This window comes from Hemicordylus capensis, chromosome 4, assembly GCF_027244095.1.
Source record: "Hemicordylus capensis ecotype Gifberg chromosome 4, rHemCap1.1.pri, whole genome shotgun sequence".
In the NCBI taxonomy this organism is placed as follows: domain Eukaryota; kingdom Metazoa; phylum Chordata; class Lepidosauria; order Squamata; family Cordylidae; genus Hemicordylus; species Hemicordylus capensis.
In genome coordinates, this window is record NC_069660.1 from 58,709,411 (window position 1) to 58,723,871 (window position 14,461).

General features: G+C 41.7%; 1 protein-coding gene across 6 annotated transcripts in view; it reads left to right on the forward strand.

Moving 5' to 3' along the window:
- Positions 1–14,461, forward strand: part of ST7L (suppression of tumorigenicity 7 like) — a 106,476-nt gene that overhangs the window by 21,700 nt on the left and 70,315 nt on the right. The window contains exons 1-4 of one of the 6 annotated variants that reach the window (XM_053244899.1): positions 1–253; positions 8,811–8,893; positions 10,317–10,482; positions 13,623–13,677. In XM_053244899.1, the coding sequence (XP_053100874.1) occupies positions 193–253; positions 8,811–8,893; positions 10,317–10,482; positions 13,623–13,677 (365 nt within the window). In that variant the 5' untranslated portion in view covers positions 1–192. Of the gene's footprint in view, positions 254–286; positions 988–8,810; positions 8,894–10,316; positions 10,483–13,622; positions 13,678–14,461 lie in introns of those variants that run through there. The other 5 variants (XM_053244900.1, XR_008306026.1, XM_053244896.1 and 2 more) reach the window with 5 other exon arrangements.

Consider the following 14,461-nt stretch of genomic DNA (forward strand, 5'->3'; position numbering starts at 1 on the left):
TCGGCGTTAGGCTGGTTCGTTTTGTGGGAAACTCCCCCTGAGGCCAAAAGGCGCCATATTAGACACGGGCATGCCTGCTTCTTGGGGCAAAGCGGCATCGCGGGGCGATTTGTGGCTCTGCTTCCCGCCCTCTGGCACTCAGTGAAGCTCACGGAGCCGCTTTTCAATAAGGGCAGAACTGCTGAAACGTGAATGTTGCTTTCAAGCTTACACCCATGTAACGCCCCGGTGTCCAGCCCTGCTTATGGCTCAGGTTAGACTGGATCCTGCACCACCCCTAATAACAACTCCCTTGAGCAGGTGACACCCTAATAACCTCCAGCCCCCCACTTTTGTTCAAATTACCAAATGCTCATATTGTGTATATCACAAAACCTGAAGACGCTCCCCCCGAAAAGAAAACCAATGCTAAGCCACGAATAAATTGCCCACTAATTTATTCGTGGTTTCCACCTGCTGTTTAATGCTTCAGTTATAAAACTTAATTCGCCCTCTTCCCGAGCGGATCCGAAGTACACTGCTTTATTCAACGGGATTTACGTTGAATTGTAGCCGTAAAAGGAGGGAGTGTGGGCGGGGAAAATTCCCCTTTCACAGCCTGAAACCCAAGTTACTGTTGGACCGATTGGACGATAGAACGTCCCCTCGCGACTGATTGACAGGCCGCGCCGGGCAGGCGGGTACGCGCTCTCCTCCCGGCGCTTCTTCAGAAGGGTGGCGGGGACGCGCCTGGTTAGTCCCGCCTCTCTCCCTCCCTCAACCAGCCAGGCCTCAGTGAGCGAAGGGCGGGAGTCATGGCGGAGAGTGGTCCTGTGGATGAGGATGCGGTGTCTTCTCCATCGCAGCCAGCCAGCCGCTGTCCTCGGCACTGGGAGCGGCTGAGGCTAGTGGCGGCGCCCTGGGCGCGGACGCTGGGCCTGGTGGCGGCGCTCGGCCTTCTCTACTTTTTGCGGGGCCCGCTGCGGCTACGGGACAACTTGGTGGCAGGTGAGGGAGCTCTGTGGCCGCAGAAGGGACGCAGCAGGCGACCCGAGGAGGGAGGCGAGAGGGACAGCCGCCCAGCTCTCCGGCGAGGGGTGGGTGGCTGGGGCCGTTGCGTGAGACGGGTTGGGGCTTCAGCCTCTTTGGGGGTTTCATCTTTTGTCCCTCATGCTTGGACCGGTTACTTATAGAAAAGAAGTCTGTACGTGCGCAGAGGTACTCCTTTTGCTAGCTTTAGTCCGTTCATTCCAAGGCTGAGACCTGCAGAGGAAACAATTGCGGGGCTGCTCTTTTCTCAAACTCCGAATCCCGCCTCTCGAACAGCAGCATGGGTCGCAGGAAGGATAGAGATTAAGAGCAGAAAGGGGTTGGTCCTGAGGGATTCTCTTGTTGTGCGTTTGCGTTTTTAAGTGCTTTCATTCGCCATAGACCTCATTTATTTCTATACAAGTTAGGCTAAATCTGCCTCTAGAATTCCCACCCACCCACTTTATGTCTGTGTTCTTATTGTAATCTTTATACGTGATCTCTGTTTTCTCTTCACCATTTTTAAAAGTCTCATCTGTTGCTGTTTGCAAGTCCCGAATAGGCAGAATACTAAGAGCTGTCAAATGCGCTGGGTCATCAAGTCGGAGAATGACGATCAGTAGCTGCAGAATATATACAGCCATTATCATTGTTATAAATTAGAAAAATGGCCTTGGAGCCTTTAGTAATCTCTCTTAATCGGAGGTTTCCATATTTTCATCATCATCATCATCATCATCATCATCATCAACATATTTTTATACCACCCAAAACTCGCGTCTCTGGCGATTTACAATAAACATAATATTTTACCTATTGCTAGTCTAAAGTTGACTTATGTTAATTTAAAATCTAAAACCTGTTGACGTATAAGTGCTTAATGTGAAATTTACACCTTAATCCTATCCATGTCTGTTTAAAAATTAAGCCCCACTGAATTCAATGGGATTTGCTCTCAAAGCAGTGTGCATAAGTAAACTTAGTAGCATCTACAAGGTTATCAGAGGGGCCTTTGCTCCATGTGCCTGCTGAGGCTACATTGTCGTGCATGTGGGACAGGGCCTTCTCTGTTGTTGCTTCCAGGCTCTGAAATGCTGTCCCAGTGAATGTGGCTGCTTTTAAAAAAAAAACTAAAGACCTTTTTATTTGTTCAGGCTTTTACCCTCAGCTCTCCTGCTTCTGTTTCTTTTTTTATCATGGTGACTTTTGGGTGTGTGATGGTTTTTATTGTTTAACGGATTTTAAGGTTTTAAATGTGATTTTTGTAGAGTTTTATTGTGTATTAGTTTTTGTAAACCACTTTGGGATGCCTTATGAAAGGTGGTATAAAAATCAAACAATAAAATTTTAAAAATGTCATTTTTGGGAGATACTTGAAAACAATATTTTTCATTGGTTAAGGATGCTGGGGAAGGCTGGAGTGTGTTTACTACGTTACCATATGGTCCCTGAGTTCTGCCTTACTCTAGAGAGCTAATTATTTACATGTAAATTAAATATAATCTTGAGCCCTCTTCCTGGATTTCCCACAGTGCTTATTGTCTGTGTTCTATTTTTTACTTTTATTTGAGTGTGTGTGTACGCGTGTGCTAGTTTCAAAAGCCTCAGAAGGCTCTAAATAAAACTGATTATGCAGTGTTCCCTCTAAGGTGTGTGCATGCTCACATATTTTTTTGATGTCCGCTCCGTTAATTTTAGATCCTGCTCAGGTTTAATCCTTCGCACCTAATGGCACAGTGTGGAAAGTAACCTGCCTAGAGAGCAGGAGGCTGTTGGTTTGAATCCCCATTTGTGTGTTTCCCAGAATATGGGAAACTCCTATATTGGGCAGTAGCGATATAGGAAGGTGCTGAAAGGCATCATCTCATACTGTGTGGGAGATGGCAATGGTAACCCTCTCCTGTGTTCTACCCCAAAAACCACATGGCTCTGTGGTCACCAGGAGTTGACACCGACTCAATGGCACAACCTTTCCTTTCCAGGTTGAATCAGGAAGGCCCCATTCTTAATGCATGTGCACACACATTGCCTTGATACTGCCGCCCAGAACAAAATCCATTCCGCACACAGATGAAACAAATTAGAGAGAACTCTGCTGACTAGACAGGTTAAATGATGATGCTTACATTACTCTGAGTGGTCAAATGTTCACTGTCAATAAGTCATATTTTGTATTCCTCCAACTTCAGAAGCCCACTTTGGTGGGGATGTGTGACAGGGCCTTTTCAGTCAAAGTCCCAGAATATGGAACTCTCTGAGTTCAAGTTCTGTTTTTTCTGCTCACTTAATATTTTTCAATAGCTATTTATTCTTCTTCCAGTCATTTCAGTTGGTTTGAGTTTTTTGTAACTTAATTGAATTTTTGATCTTTGCTGTTCTCTCAACCCTGTTATTGGTATTTTAATTATTTTAAAGTATAACCTTTTAAAAGTTCTGTTATGTTAATTTTCCCCTTTTTGTGTTCTTTTAGGAATTTCCATCCTGTTTTTCACTCCTCAAATTTAAAAAAAGGCTAAAGAACTTTAATATTTAAATTATCATCTCTTTATTTCTCTACTGCTTTTCTGTAGATATTGCACTCTAGGTAGTTCACTACAAGTAAAATAACAGTAATATATATGAGTATCCAGACAATATCAATGGAAATTCAGTAATCCAAAAACCTTTGGTTTAAAATGAGCGTTAAACTGCTTTACATTTTCACTCGTGCCCTAAAAAGAATGGAAATTGCAAGTTAAGGTGCGCATCTAAACTTCCATGCCATATAAGCTGTAAAGTATTTGTGCCATCTGGTATATGATGATGGCATTAGAAATGAGGCTCCATGCACCCACACTTTGCCTTGATCAGAGATGCACCAGGCAGAAATTCATCAGGGGCATCTCTAGGAAGTGATTTGGAAAACTGCACCTGTTCTTGTCTGCCTGGATGCATCCCTCCCCAGCCCAATGTCCAACTGAAAGACCAAAGTTCACACCCTTCACCCGTTCCAGTGCACTACTTGTCCCAGCCAGCATTCCCTGACAGCTGCCCTGCCTCCAGGGCTCAGATGGCCTCCCCGCATGTGTGGAGTCTGCACATTCACAGAGGCTATCTGAACTCCGAGGGCAGAGGCTGGAGCAGCCAGTAGGGCTTGCTGTGGTGAGGCGCACACCCCAATGGGTGGGGGGCATTCCTTGCCAACTGCCCCATCCCCAGGGCTCAGATGGCCTCTGCGCATGTGCCGAGTCTGCACATGCATGAAGTCCATCTGAGCCCTGTGGATGGAGGCCAGGACAGCTGGTAGGGAATGCTGGCTTGCCAGGTGCTAGGGTTAGCAGAGTGTGGGAGCGCAGCAGTGGGCAGCAGGTCGGGGCAGGAGCGGCAGCAGCAGGGTCAGGGTAGTGAGTCAGTTGCCATGTTTATTGTAGACAGCACTGTGGGCCCTGAAACTTCAAATTTGCTACTGCACAGACTCTATAAGCACTAAAAATGCATTTCTCTGCCTCTTAAAACCGAAATTTGAGGATCAGTTGGAAAATAACAATCATTTGGGTTGCAGGGGGATATATAAAAGGTACTTTTCTGGAATGCAGTCTAAAGGCTGAAACTATACAAATAGACTACAAAATCATTTAGATAGCACTTTCTCAGTCCGAAAATATGTCTCCAACCCTTTAAAACCATTTTCAAAAGAGGAAAAACTTTAAACTGCTCTAAGCCATTTCCCAAAGGATATTCACAAAATTTGAAGTGGAGGTGTCTCTTGTTGCCTAGTGAGTGTGTGATGGTGGCCAGGCAGATTGGAGAAATGGTTTTTATTTTATAAGCAATCGAATGTTGAGAAGACTGCCCAGTTAACTATTGTTACAAGAAATGCATTGGAGCGATTGGCTAGGCGATCCGGTTATGCTTTTGGGCTAAAGTGGGGAAACTGACTTGAATTAGAGTACAGTTCTGACACAGCATTAATTTAAGCAAGTCTGTCCTACTGGGAAGAATGAGAAATACTTACATTTTCAAAGCTTTATTTAGGGTAAAAATGGAGTTGCAGGAGTAAAAAACAGTTTGTTTTGGAAATTCAGTAATTTGGCTAGTGTTTCTAAGGGAGTGGGGAGAGTGTAATTAGATGTTTTTAATAAAAGGTTCCTGAAGAGTAGAGAGGGAGGTGTGAATGTTTGGTCTGGCAGGTTGCCTCCTCAGGAGTAGAGAGCAGTGGGGATGAGGGGCAAGGAGCAGCAGCCACAGCTTGCACATGAGTCTGTAGAATGGTAGGATCCAAACAGTCTGAGGCCATGTGGCTCTCTTGGGACAGTTATACTTGAAAACTTGTTCTGAGGTTGTTTGTGATTCCCTGGAGGGCAGGGCAACTCTTGCACAACAAAAGGGTTCATTGCTAGATGGACTGAGTCAGTACAGGTGGGTCCTTTGGACAAAGGTGAGTGCAAGCTATGTAAATGTTTGTGTATATAGAGGGAATGGTCATATGGTGACCACAGACCCTGAGACCCATGTGGTTTTCTTTGGTAGAATACAGGAGGGATTTACCATTGCCATCTCTGGCGCAGTAGGAGATGACGCCATCTTCCTGTATCACTGCTGCCCAGTATAGGTTTTTCCCATCGTCCGGGAAACATATCAGTGGGGATTTGAACTGGCAACCTCTGGCTTGATAATCAAATCATTTCCCTGCTGTGCCACTAGGTGACTTGTTCATTTCATCGAACTTAACAAGGGAGGAAATGGCCATATCTGTGCTTGTCCTGTTGAGAATTCCAGCTGCTATCTCTGGGCGAGAGCATCTGCTCTCAGAAAAGTCTTCTATTCGGTCTGCTTATCTCTACAGAGGAGGCGCTGGCCATGTCCTTTTGTGATTTGTTGACTTTTGCGGTTTGTTTGGCAGTGTGCCTTCACCTGGAGGCACGCTGCCCAACTGCGCCTGTACTAACAACCCACTTGTGTCAAGCTGCTAGAGCTGTGCAAGTTGAAAAGTTCACTAAAGGCTTTTAGCCTGTTATCTATATCGTACTGAGAGGAGTTTCTGCGCAACTCCAAAATACTGCTTCTGCCGACACTATACTGGCACTATTGTGCCAGTATAAATATGATCATATCAAAGTAATAAACAATACAATTTATCAAATACCATTAAATAATAAATCAGTACAGCGATAGTATGTATTATATCTGACTTGTTTAATTAAGTCTTCTTTAATTGTGCCCCTGCCACTAATAATATTTATTAGTTTGACCTCCCATACACATACCACAAGGGACAGAGATAAAAGCCTTTAAACTGTGCCCATCTCTCACTAGCAGCAGCTTTCTTGAAAAGGTGTCTTATCTGTTGGCTTCCATAGACAAAACCCCCAAATAAGACTGAGTTTTGCAGATGGGTTAATAAAAGCACCGTTAAAAACAACAACCAACTCCTTTTGGTTTTTTAGTCACAAGTTGTCAGCTGGTGAAATGCTTCTTCTCTTGTCAGGTGATGACTAACTCACTCTAAACCTGCAGCAGCATCTGAAATGTATTGAAGGGAAGCTCTATAGAAAAAACATTGCACTAGTCAAGTTATTTATTTCAGGGAGTATCCAAAGTGCACAGTGTTGAGTATGTGGATGTTGGGAACCAGGGTGGATTTGATTTAAATCAAACTGATTTAAATCTCGATTTAAATCACGATTTAAATCACTAGCAGGGTGGATAAAAATCAATGATTTTTTTAAAAAAATAAAAAAATCAGATTTTTTTGATTTAAATAGGATTTTTTTGATTTAAATTGGATTATTTTTATTTATTTTTAAAAAATCATTGATTTTTATCCACCCTGCTAGTTATTTAAATCGTGATTTAAATCGTGATTTAAATCGTGATTTAAATCGTGATTTAAATCGTGATTTAAATCGTGATTTAAATCGTGATTTAAATCGTGATTTAAATCAGTTTGATTTAAATCAAATCCACCCTGTTGGGAACCTATGGCTTACATAGATTTCCCCCCCAATTTGCTTAACATTGTTTTGGACCAACTTCTGCTGAAAATTCAAGATATAAGAAGGTGGGTATCTCTGAAGATGGTCTGATGGAGACTTCATATATATTGCTACTCTAACTTCTGGGCTGGTTGGTGCTTTATGTCAAAATACTACAAATTAATACTAAATTCCTGTTTTTAAAATGAGTATGTGGCGGGGGGACACACAGAAGAGGAGACAGAAGCTTCCTTGTGTTTAAGAAACACTCATGAGTTGGTTGTATTGCATAGTGCAGAGGTATATTGGTGTGGTGTTTTTTTTAGTGTATCTTATGTTGTGAGCCACTCTAAGTATTGTAATAAAAAATGTAAAGGCAGGATATATATTTATAACAAATATAAAAATATAGTATTTATTTTATTTATAGACTTCCCTTCCAAAAATGGCCGAGTAGATTACCGAGGTCACCAACCAGTTTGGGAGGGGCATAACTGCATTTTGTTTTGAACTCGTATAAAATATGCAGTTTACACAAAAGTGGGATCCTGTCCTTTCCCGATCATCATTTCAGTTCATATTAGGTAGAAATTCTGATATTTAATGGTGCCATGTGCGTATTTTGTCATTTAAATTCTGGTTCTTTTGTACTAGATTTTAAAGTGTAAAGTGCGAATCAGCCCTGACTTGAAGGGAAATATAAAAAATGCTCAACAATTAGATCTTGGGGGTGAAAGCAGAGCCAATCAATTTGATGGGGTTGCAAAAAAAAGCTGTGTTTTACCCTTAGCATAAGGGATGCCATTTTGTTTTCTGTAAAACTGTTTTAAGCTATTGGGGAATAAATAATGAAGGAATAAAATGCAGGCAAGGGAGTTTCAAAATGACTCTAGAGGTATTTCTGTGTTAAAACCGCAAACAATTGGCTAGACGAAGCAGGATGCCAGTACTTGAGAAACACTTGAGTTTGCAAAACCACAATAGGGAAAATGGGAAGTAGAGAACAGGTGGTGTGATAACATGTCTGGAGAAACAACTTATTTAAATATAGCCAATAGCATTGATTCTACAGAAAAGGGGAACTGAGGGAGGGGGCTTGTTGCTTGTCACTGCTTGTTGTCAAAGGGTATAAAATTGCTTGTAACTTCTTCTGCGGTGTGCCACTTCTTGGGGTGCGCACCCAGTAGCTTTGCTTGGCCAAATAAAAGATACTGACCAGAATCTCCTTCTTGTCTTTTATTAATTGGCATAATCAAATAGAGGGCAAGAGTCAGGCCTTACCCAGACTAGCTGGGAGGGTGCAAGCCTTCCCTGGTAGGCGGGACCCATCAAATGGAACCAAATTTGGGGTTTCTTTTGTTCTTGTCCAGCATAGGATTACCTGAATGGGGACTTGTTGGATAGCCTTAGACACTAGCCCTCAGTAATATTGATTTGTCTGTCAGGGACTGTCTGTGAATGTGAAACAATTTACAGGCTGGTAGTGCTACATTAGTGAGAGATGTTGGTATGAAACTCAAAGTACTCTGTTCTAAAGTTTCTTGCATTGATCTCTTTAAAACAACAAAACACACAGTCACTATTATTCAACACAGTTTCTGGTACTGCAATGTTCTTGAGGTGCTGTTTTTTCTTGAACTGCCTCTAGCTTCTTTGTTTGATCTGCGAAGTTCCTTGTAATGTTCAAAAGTGGGTCTTGCACAGGCTGTATCCACATCTGCATCTTGCACAAGTTCTTCAAACCTTAATAGAAGTGCCACTAGCCAAAAGTACAAATGACTGTAGGTAACTTTGAAAGCCATTCTCAGAGAAGCAAATCTATTAATTGAACCCTCCTCCCCTTTACAGTGACTGTCTTCTTGACCACACTGACTCCAAAGTTCTATGTTGCACTTACGGGGACTTCATCTTTGATATCTGGACTGATATTTGTAAGTAATTTCTGCTTTTTATTTGGTCTTATTGGAATTTGTTTTCCTGCACAACAAAGAGCATAGAGAAAGTTAGTTCTTATTGGGCTAACTAATCTTTAAAATTCTAGAAGCACGTATATAGAAAATTTCTGGCTTTAGAAGTTAAGTAATTTTTGCATTGCTAGGATGCTTATTACATTTCTCCTGTTTTTCAGAGCAGAGTTGAACTGAATAGTTAATGTAAATATTATTTTAATTGGGCTGAAAATTAAGCAAAGTTTGGAGTTTTAGGATCTTAGGATAGTTTTGTTTGTTGTAGGTTGAAAAAAAGCCTAGTTTATTTTTTTTTAATGTTTCTTTTGGGAATATATTAAACAATTGTACTGCCTGTCTGCAACCTCAGTGTCTTTTGAGCTTCATTGAATTCTTAAAAGGTGGAGTGTAGTATGTTTTTGTGTTCTTAAGGCCATGAAGATGAAAAGTACGGTGTGTTTAATGCACCAGCTAAACTCTAGGTGGTGATCTTAGACAGAAAAAGAAACACACTTTTGATTCCTCTTGACATGATCCTTTTACCTTCTGCCTTACAAATACACTTCTAAAGGCTTATAAAATTTAAGGTGCAGCCATGAGAGCCACACTGTGCCTTTCCCACAACGTCTGGAAGCACAGAGGCAGCAACAGTTGCAAGGCAATGATCTTTCAAAGATCTAAGCAAGGTGGTTGTAGCAACAAAAATGACATTAGAATGTCGCCACTGGTCTGTGGCGAGCAGCTGTTCACCCTAGGTATGCAAATAAGTAACTCAGGGTAGCCCATGTTTTACCCAACTTAATTAGAATAGCATTTTGTTTTTCTTTTGATCCCACACCTTTGGTGTGCTGACAGGTAAAATGCAACCTATTGGTCTATTCTCAAGACTCCAGCGACTCAAGGTGGGTTAAAACCCTCAATTTTGAGTCATCTTTTACAGCACATAAAAATCAAACAGTTCTAGAAAGAATGGTTCTGTTATTTATATGGAATTTAAAGCAATGTAGAAAATGTTTAATTGGAATTATTCCATTAATGGGGCAGTTTCCTGGGGTTTTGTTTCGCCTTAATAATCAAGTGCCAGGTAATAGTCAGTTTTACAGTCCAGATGTAGAAGTAAACATGAATTGTTTTAGCCCAGAGCAACGTGTTTGTTCTGATCCTACAGTGGCCACTGTTAAAAGTCCTGCTACTGCAGTTTAAATACAGATTAGTTACTTGGTTAAAATGCAATTTGACATGTATTGTATTTATCTATGAGCAAACTGTGTCAGCCTTGTATGGTTGAAGGAAACATAACGAAAGTATTCAGAGTTATTTCATGTATAGTTTTGAGAGAGATTTACATGACTGAGTTTTGAGGCCATTGTATATTGTGTCTTATACTCTTTTATGTTTCTTGTTGCAGATATTTGAATGGTGGTATTTCAGAAAATATGGTACTTCTTTCATTGAACAGGTATCTGTGAGCCATTTGCGACCACTTATTGGAGGAGCAGAGACTACTAGTTCTCCACAGACAAGTTTCTCTGCCACTAATGGAGAAAATGAGACAAATAGGCAGAGTCTGTCAGGTGACTGCTTCTAATGTCTGGCTTTGTAAAAATATGCTTTAGTTGCCATTAGCCAAAGCATATACATTTCAGTCAAGTGTTTTTCTTTACATGCCAGCATCACTTCTTGGTTTTTGCATCAGATTTTTGTCTTGCGTAGAACAATCAAAATAAGAGGAATGGAAAAGTAAGTTGAATTAATATAAATGCTGCTTCATCTCCAAAATTCTTACATATTAAAATCAGATTTTAGTCATATCAGAATCAAACACAAAGCCAGGTAAGAGACTTGGCATATAGGTGTTTATATACCAATGCCAGAAGCTTCCAAGCCAAGATGAGCGAGCTGGAGTGCCTGGCTGCTAATGAAAATTAGATATAGTGGGCATTACCGAAACCTGGCGGAATGATGAAAACCAGTACATAAGAACAGCCCCGCTGGATCAGGCCCAAGGCCCATCTAGTCCAGCATCCTGTTTCACACTGTGGCCCACCAGATTAGGACACTGTTATTCTTAGATACAAACTTACAGAAAGGACAGGGACGTACGGATTGCGGGGGTGGAGTAGCACTCTGTGTTAAAGAAGGGATAGACTCCAACAAGCTAGTAAATCTAGGAGAACTGGAGTCCTCCACAGAATCATTATGGGTGACAATATGAGTACTGAAAGAAAATGTTACTTGGGACATGCTATCATCTTCTGGATCAAAATGCTGAGAGTGACCTGGAGTTGGAGAAGCAAATCAGAGAGGTGTCATAGAGAAAGCTGTAAAAATGGGTGACTTCAATTACTGACATAGATCGGGCAAATTCACATTTGGGTATTGACAGGAGGCCAAATTTCTAGATGTGCTAAATAACTGTGCCTTAGAACAGATGGTCATGGAACCAACCAGAGAGAAGGCAACTTTAGACATAATCCTGAGTGGTGCTCAGGACCTGGTGTGAGATGTCAAAGTTGTAGAACCATTAGGCAACAGTTACCATAGTGTGATCCAATTCAGCTTATATGCTTGGCAACTCTGGCATTGCCAAGCAAGCCCAGCACAAATGGATTGGACTTCAGAAGAGGTAAAATGAAAAAAAACTTCTCAAAAAATGAGTAAAACTTCTCAAAAATGAGGGGATTGGTAAAAAGGAAGTTGAAAGGGAAAGTCAGGAGGGTCAAATCACTACAGAAAGCATGGAACTTATTAATAACCACTATAATACAGTGGAAGCTCAGTTGGAAAGTATAACAAGAAAGAGGAAAGCTCCCCCAAGTTCAGGGGGACACCAGTATGGCTAAAAAATAGTATGGCTAAAAAATAAAAATAGGGAAGAAGACATCCTTCAGAAAATGGAAGTCCTACCCAAATGAAGAGAACAGAAAGGATAATAAACTCTGGCAAAATAAATGCAAGGAGATAATAAGGGATGCAAAAAGAGAGCTTGAGGATTATATAGCTAGAAGTGTCAAGGGGAATAACAAAAATGTCTTTAAATATATCAGAATCAGAAAACCTTCCAGAGAGGTTTAGATGATGCTTGTGTGAAAGGGATTATTAAAAGGATAAGAAAACTGATGAGTTCTTTGCATCTGTATTCATGGTGGAGGATACTGACTATATCCCTACTCTGGAACTGAGCTTCTCAGGCTTGGAGGCTAAAGAACTGGACCAGTTTGAGGTAATGAGAGAGATTGTTCTAAACTTTCTTGAAAAACTAAAAATTAACAAATCGCCAGGGCCAGATAGCCTCCACCCAAGAGTTCTGAAGGAACTCAAATGTGAAATTGCTGATCTCCTAGCAAAAGTATGAAACTTGTCGCTACAGTCAGGCTCTGTACCAGAGGACTGGAGAGTAGTTAATAAACTCCAATTTTAAAAAAAGGATTCAGGGGGCATCTGGGAAATTACTGGTTGGTTTGCTTACCTTCTGTGCTGGTAAATTGGGTAGGGATGTGTGTGAAGTCTTTTGGTGCCTCTAATTTGAGGTGTTGAAATGCTTTGAGTTGCCCCATCTGAATAGTGTTTTGTGGTGGTTGGCGGGTGAGCGGGTGCTTTAAATGGAGGAAGGCAGATCTTGCCTGCCCTCTGTCGCTTCTCCGCGGCGCTATCAGTATTCAGTGCCGTGTGGCTTCAGTGCTGCTCTCAGCAGCATGTGGGCATTGTCACATAAATTGTGTCTGCACATGCGCTGATGCCATCTTTAGTGGTCAGCATGGTGTTTTACAGCACCGTGCCCTTTTTAGTTTGGAAAAGAGGCAACTACTGGGAGACATTATAGAGTTGTTATGCATGGAGTAGAGATAAATTTTCTTCCACTCTCATAACACTAGAACCAGGGGTCATTAAGAGAGGAGAACTGGTTTGTGGTAGCAAGCGTGACTTGTCCCCTTAGCTAAGCAGGGTCTGCCCTGGTTGCATATGAATGGGAGACTTGATGTGTGAGCACTGCAAGATATTCCTCTTAGGGGATGAAGCCACTCTGGGAAGAGCAGAAGGTTCCAAGTTCCCTCCCTGGCTTCTCCAAGATAGGGCTGAGAGAGATTCCTGCCTGCAACCTCGGAGAAGCTGCTGCCAGTCTGTGTAGATAGTACTGAGCTAGATGGACCTATGTTTTGACTCAGTATATGGCAGCTTCCTATGTTCTTATCTCATGAAACTGAAGGCCAGGAAATTTAGGAGCAATAAAAGGAAGTACTTTCTCACACATCGCATAATTAATGCATGGAATTCTCTGACACGGGATGTGGTGATGGCCACTAGCTTGGATGGCTTTAAAAGGGTTTTAGACAAATTCATGGAGAACAAGTCTATCAGTGGCTACTAGTCTGCTGGCTATAGGCCACCTCCATCCTTAGAGGCAAGATGTCTCTAAATACCAGTTGCAGGGAAGCAACAGCAAGAGAGAGGGCATACCTTCACCTTGCCTGTGTGCTTCTGGTGGGCCACTGTGAAACAGGATGCTGGAGTAGATGGGTCTTGGACCTGATCCAGCAGGGGGGCATAGCAAAGTTGAAGTGGGCCCTGAGCCAAGAAGCACCCCCACTCCTTGTCTTTGCTGCAGAATAACTATATGGGTATGATGAAAAACAAAATATTCTTATTATTCTTTCTCTTAATCCTGTGCAAATAATATCACATACTCTGATCAGAAGTTCTGTTTTTTCTGCAGAGTGCAAAGTATGGAGAAATCCACTCAATCTTTTCAGAGGAGCAGAATATAGCAGGTATTCTATGTTCTTATTTAAAAAGAAAAACACACACGCACAGAGTCTCAATCCTGTATTCCCATTCCTTTCTCTAGATTCCATAGATAAAGACTTGGTGGGCATCTGTTTGGATAGTTAATGACTGGACCCAGGATTAAATCTTCGCTTTGCATGACATTCCTGAGTCTCACAATCTAAAATCCAAACCAGGATCTGATCCTAGGATTGTATTAAAGGTTCAGATTCTGGTTAATTTTTGGAGCTCTGGTTAGAATAAGCCAGGATTATTTGTTTAAATGTAATGAGCAGTCCTGCCCAGTTCTTAACTAGAAATGGAAGGAGAAATATTCCAAGCCTCATACATGAAGGAAAGGGGGCAGCACCTGCTCCAGAGGCATGGGGACCAAGTGAAGGCAGGATTTAATTCTGGCTCTATGTCTAAACCAGCCCTTTAAAGAAATTAGTATGGTTAATATCTAGGCCATTCCTTCACTGTCTTCTAGAAATGCATATTTTAATACACAGTGAATCCACCAGTTTAAGTATAAGGAGAGTAATTTTCATGATGAACTGTACATCTTCATCCAAACCTTCCAGCCAGCTTTGAAATTTTTAATGACTGTTCATCCCAAGACTGGTAATTTCTCTTTGGAGAACAGCTTAACAACAGTAAGGTAACGTGTGCTGTCAAGTCACATGGGAGAGGAGAGCTGGTCTTGTGGTAGCAAGCATGACTTGACCCCATAGCTAAGCAGGGTCTGCCCTGGTTGCATATGAATGGGAGACTTGATGTATGAGCACT